This window comes from Cyprinodon variegatus, unplaced genomic scaffold, assembly GCF_000732505.1.
Source record: "Cyprinodon variegatus isolate N-32 unplaced genomic scaffold, C_variegatus-1.0 Scaffold1487, whole genome shotgun sequence".
In the NCBI taxonomy this organism is placed as follows: Eukaryota; Metazoa; Chordata; class Actinopteri; order Cyprinodontiformes; family Cyprinodontidae; genus Cyprinodon; species Cyprinodon variegatus.
Genome location: NW_015151940.1, coordinates 121,360 through 127,500, shown reverse-complemented (window position 1 = coordinate 127,500; position 6,141 = coordinate 121,360). Strand labels below are relative to the sequence as shown.

Genomic DNA, 6,141 nt, shown 5'->3' with positions numbered 1-6,141 from the left:
AAAATATAGAGTTTAAAAAACGGTTGTTTGATCTAACACCATAATTTAAATAAATGTTACAGTAAAATATCCTAAAATGAAATAACAAAAATAGGTCAATACAATTCTAAAGAATACTGTAATTTGTTAAAATTTAATTTGCGACTCTGAAACTCAAAAATATTTTTGGAATTAACAACGTATACAAACATAATAAAAATAAAACGTAGTTAAATTTCATAGAAGAAAACGGAAGTTGATTTAGAATAAAAATAAATATAAAAATCTGTGCAATAACCTGTTTCTCTACATCTGACCCCCAGTACAATAACTAGATATATAAATATCCATCTATATTAATACCCATGTAAAAACCCTGTAAAATTACCCTTTATAATGATCCTACTATTTAAAAAAATTTAAAATCTGCCATATGGGGACGCACTGTATATTCTGTATATATCCCATGAAACTTTGTTCTTCCTTTGGCTCATTCTTTGTCTTCTTTGTAACGAGTACATTTCTCCGCTCTAATTTCCCTCTGGGATTATTAAAGTATGTCTGATTCTGATTCGATAAAGTCAGTCAATCAATGAAGAAATCAATTAATCAATCAAAAAATTGATTAAAATGAAAACCAGAACAGAATAAGGACACAAATTAATAAACGGCCTGTAATTAAAAATGACAAAAAATAAGAACTTTTCCGTTTTTATTCTGTATCCACAGATTAAAATAAATAAATAAATAAAAAAAAAACTTCCCACACACTGTAACGCTTTATATCAAGGATATAGCTGTGACCTTCATCAGACATGCATTATACGCTGAAATTAGCCATCAAATTATTAGTGGCACAGAGGTTTAATCTAGAAGATAAAAGTGCCCAAAGTCCAAATTACATATTTAATAAAGCCCTGAGGTTCAAAACCATTTGACACATTCACAATGAATTAATAATAAAAAATCAGAACAAGAGTTTAAACATACATTTTTTATAAATAAAAGTAAAATCTGTAAAGACTCTGAGATCAACGTGTAAAGTATTTATCCCACTTTAGTTAAAAAAAACAACTATGGAGGAGGATTAGAGAAAAAATAACTGATTTTGTAATTTTATTTCAGTTTAATCTGACCTTTTTTTCTAAGAATTTTGACTTTAATCTCAGAATTGTGCATCTTAATGTAGATGGGCATCATGAAGGCAGAGATGTGGAGCACTCAGCTTCACTGACAAACATGTGAGTTGTTTGGGAGAAACAGGAACACATTGGTGGAAAATGACGGAATTAGGCGACTTTTTACGTGCCTGAGGCTATTTCATTAATGGAAGAGCAGAGGGTGATTAAAACCAGAGAGCTAGTTTACTTTCTACCGATATTAAACTGAAATAATATTTAGAAATCAGTTATTATTATTATTCTTTTTTTATCAGTGGCCCTAATCCTCCTCCGTAACAACAGTGAAAAAAAAATGTGTGGATTCTTTTTTCTTTTAAAAACAAAAAAAAAATGTTGTAGCGTAAATTCCCCCCTAGATGGCAGTGCTGCGCGATAAACGAACTCCTGCCCACAGAAGAAGAAGCACAAGAAGAACAGATCACCTGCGCCCCCTGCTGGATGCCAGCAGAGATGACAACGAAACGGAATAAATGGAGGCAACAAACTACACATGAGACGTTATTTTTGCGCAACTAAGTTGTCAACAGGTAACAGCAACTCACCTGTCCACACGCGACACGCCACTTCATCCGTGTAACTCGCCTGGGCGCGCGCCGGAACAAAGCTGACAGAGTTAGCAACAGTTGGTTTAGGCTGAGAGTAGCTGTTGTTAGCTCTGAGCTAGCAGAGTTCAAACGCTAGCTGTTAGCTGCTGCTAACAGTCTGTTCATTTTAAACGGTTGCCCATTAGCAGCAGGGCTATCCGAGTGCAGCCTCCTGAAGCCGCAGCTCTCCGTTATGTCGAGCAGTCCTGATGGTCTCTGTGGGTCACTGGGTTCGGTTCGGTTCGGTTCGTCTGCTCCTGTTTGATAGCGGATTATAAGTCTGTGAGCCCCAAACAAAAACAAACCGAAACGATTAATTCTGACCCATATTCAGACCTGGATTAGTTTACCATTCAGAATAATGTGCAGAAGAGCTCAAAGTTTTTTCTCTTTTCTCAGCCAACATCAGTGATTAAACCCGAAGCTAACGGTGAGCTAACAGCTAGCATTCCAGTCCAACATCCAGAACCGATCAGGTTCGGTTCTTTTCTTTAAGAAAATTCAGTTCAGAGCTCAGCTCCTCAATAACTAAATCGTACTCTACTTATATGAACAAGTTTTTACTTTATTTAAAACTAATTTGAAGTGAAATAAGGTTGTAAATAGGTCATGACGTCATTATGTCGTATTGAGATGTTTAATAATGTATAATAATAACTGGCAACCGGCGCTTTGGAGCCGATTTGTTGTAACTGTGTCAGAGAGGAGAGCTGGGACTCTTCCGCTGCTGCTACTTCATCAATTATTTACTTGTTAATTTAAAAGCCAAATGAATTCACTTCTAACAGTCTGGGTGGTGTAAATATCTGCCTTTAAATAGAAATATATGTGCTAATGATAATGATTTAAACCAAGGTGCAGGATGTTTCATAAAACATCTAGTTTTTGTTTAAAACAAGTTAAAGAAATGGGAAACCTTAACCTGAGCTGCAGATTATTGAAGGAAGACACAACTTTCCTGACTCTTCAGACAAAGGACGCCTCAGACCGCAGCAACCTGTTGATTTTTTATCCATTAATGTCTCAAATTGTTTTTAATTGATTGTAATAAACTAACATTTCTAAATAAACAAATATGTGCACTATAGAAAAAAAAATATGCATGAATTTTAATGAACTGCAACTGGAAAAGCCTAAAAATATACATAAGAAATAATTCAAAGCTATTATGCCTTTAATGCCCAAAGGGGGTATTTTATGTTAAAAAAATGTTTATATTTGAGTTTTATTTTCTAATGGCTTCTAGAAGTGCAATTAAATTCTATTCAGTTTATTTCTATAGCTCCAATTCACATCATGTCATCTCAGGTCACTTTCCAGTTCACCAGATCATCCAGTCAGATTGATTCAAAGTTTTCTATCTAAGGAAAACCAGCTGATTGCATCGACTCATTGACTCTTCAGCAATCCCTCACACTAAGCATGCTTGTAGCGACAGTGGAGAGGAAAAAAATCCCGTTTAACAGGAAGAAAACTCCAGTAGAAGTGAGCGGCCATCTGCTGAGCCGACTGGGGTTCAAGGAGGTCATTCTTTAATTCTTTTAGTGAACGTTTTAGAGACTGTATATTTTACTTTAGGTAACAATTCCATCCATCCATCCATTATCTGTCACCCTTATCCCTATCTCCGGCTGTCTGCGGGCGAGAGGTGGGATCCACGATGGACAGGTTGCCAGTCCATCGCAGGGCAACACAGATACAAACAGGACAAGCATTCAAACACACACTAAGGAGGATTTAGAGAAGCCAATTAACCTAACAGTCATGTTTTTGGACTGATGGAGGAAGCCGGAGTACCCGGAGAGAACCCACACAGAAAGACTGTGAATCAAACCCGGAACCTTCTTGCTGCTAGGCAACAGTGCTACCCGCTGTTCCACCGAGCAGCCCCGTCTGCAGAGTTGAATCAGCTGCTAAATCAGTTGAGGACTGCTTCAATTATTGATTATTGTTTCAGTATAAAGTAGAGTGATGGTTAATGAGGACTGGAAGCGTTTCACATGTTGCCAAACTGTATTGATGCTGTGTTGATCCTGTCTGACTGAATACTGACACCTGCTGGTCATTTAAAGACACTACAGGCAGCTTATTTGACAGACTGAACTGAATAGATTTATTGACCTAATAGTACAATGATGTGATTTAGGTTATATTTTATTTTTTTCATGTCTATATTTAAATTGAAAATATCTTTGATATTTTTAGATGCAGCCAATAAAAAATGTAAATATATAATGTGAAAGTTTAGGGGACAATGTGAATGAGGATGCTTGTGGACTAAATCCTATTTTTAAAATAATAAGTACAGTAAAAACATTAAATAAACTAAGAGTCAATTTGAATTGATCTTTAATTCAGATCATAATCAAAGATCGTACCGTGTATGCGCGGCTTTAGAGCGATTAGCAGACATGTTTTGATATCACGTGATGTTTTGTTCGATTTGTTAATGTTTTTTGTTTTTGCTCATATTAAGACTCGTGTAATGATGTCACCACTGGCCTGAAAATAACCGGCATCGTTTGATCTCTATCGGGTAATCCTGCTCCCGCAGGCCTTCCTGGTGACCTTTATGACCTCTGGGCCGTGTTTCTGTGTTTCAGTGGCGGTGGGCGGAGCCTCTCAGCAGCCGTTATGGAGGACACACAGGAAGATCTTTCTCCCGCCCCCTCTGGCCAGAACAGCCCTTCCGTCTCCATCAGCTCCTCCCCTTCCCAGTCCCTTCCCTCCACCCCTTCCTCTTCATGTGGACCCCCCCAGACAGCCACGCCCCCTCTGTGCGTCATCAGCGAGGGCGTCAGCGAGCTGAGCCTGGTGATAGACCCTGAGGTGGCCCAGCGAGCGTGTCGGGAGGTCCTACAGAAGGTGAAGCTGGGGCAGGTGGACGCCGAGCCCGACCAGCGACAAAACGGGCCGGCGACGGACAAGGCCTCCCACGCTCCTCCCACGCCCGCCATCAAGACGCCACAGATCCGAGAGGAGGAAGACGACCCGACGGGCCCGGCGCCCGGCTCGGTGAAGAGCGCGCGGCGTCGGCAGAGACACAACCCCTCCAAACAGTCGTGGCTGCTGCGCCTGTTCGAGTCTAAGCTGTTTGACGTTTCCATGGCGATCTCCTACCTGCACAGCTCCAAGGAGCCCGGCGTGCAGGCGTACATCGGGAACCGGCTCTTCAGCTTCCCGCACGAGGACGTGGACTTCTACCTGCCGCAGCTCCTCAACATGTACATCCACATGGACGAGGACGTCGGCGACGCCATCAAGCCTTACTTGGTGGGTGTGGCCTCCTGTTCTCTGTTTATGTTGGTTGCCATGGGGAAAACCAATGTAAGATTATTGTAAAGGAGCAGGGAAACTTTTAGAACAGCTGAAGGTCGCCATCTAGTGGAGAGAAAGATGTCCATTTATCAGCATCAAGTCATTTTGATTGAAGTTTCTCTCTGTGTTTGTGTGTGGGGGTTATTTCACCCTGCGTTTGGTTCTGCAGGTGCACCGCTGCAGGCAGAGCATCTCTTTCAGCCTGCAGTGCGCCTGGCTGCTGGGAGCGTACTCCTCCGACATGCACATCTCCACACAGCGCCACTCCAGAGGAACCAAACTCAGGAAGCTCATCCTGTCAGATGAACTCAAACCCTCCGGGCCCCGAGCCAGACGGGAGCTGACTCTGACCCCGTTCTGCCCCGCGGCGTCCCCCGGGGGCCTTACGACGGAACACGCCCTGTCTCCGTCCAAACGGACCCATCAGCGCTCCAAATCTGACGCCACGGTCAGCATCAGTCTGAGCAGCAACCTGAAGAGGACGGCTAGCAACCCGAAGGTGGAGAGCAGCCAGGACGAGGTGAGACGTGATGTCACTGTCTGAGGCGACGTCATCCAATCAGCTTAGAGTCAAAGAAAGTTCACCTGGATCCCGTCTGCTGCTCACCTGGTTTTAGTTTAAGCTGCTGTTAATCAGGGAGGCTGTAGACGTCCCAGAGAAGACGACAGAGCATTAAGATCTATCTGTAGATTTTATCCCTGCACGGCGTCTTGCAGGCTGTAATTCATCAATAGTGCAACTGATTTTCATACTGCTGACAGTTTTAATGATGAGCATCAGACAGGAAGTGATTGCAGGCTGTAATTCATCAATAGTGCAACTGATTTTCATACTGCTGACAGTTTTAATGATGAGCATCAGACAGGAAGTGATTCTTGCTGACAGGAAACTTAACTTCTTCATTCTGTTGTGTTTAAAAACAGAAAGTTTTCCGTTAGAATGAAGGACAAAACTGCTGAGTCATCATTCATCCATCATTCATGAAAATATGTTGCACGCATCAAAGCGTTGTTTAAAGGAAAAGTCCGGTCAGTGAGGAATAATCAATGGATCATAATTTATACCTGAAACTAAAACA

The 6,141-nt window shown here is 41.5% G+C and overlaps 1 protein-coding gene across 2 annotated transcripts in view; it reads left to right on the top strand.

Moving 5' to 3' along the window:
* The first annotated feature begins 1,563 nt into the window (after window positions 1–1,563).
* pi4kb (phosphatidylinositol 4-kinase, catalytic, beta) overlaps window positions 1,564–6,141 on the top strand; it is a 17,415-nt gene continuing 12,837 nt past the window's right edge. For both annotated transcript variants that reach the window (XM_015403382.1, XM_015403381.1), the window contains exons 1-3: window positions 1,564–1,687; window positions 4,348–5,017; window positions 5,232–5,582. In XM_015403382.1, the coding sequence (XP_015258868.1) occupies window positions 4,379–5,017; window positions 5,232–5,582 (990 nt within the window). In that variant the 5' untranslated portion in view covers window positions 1,564–1,687; window positions 4,348–4,378. The remainder of the gene's footprint in view (window positions 1,688–4,347; window positions 5,018–5,231; window positions 5,583–6,141) is intronic.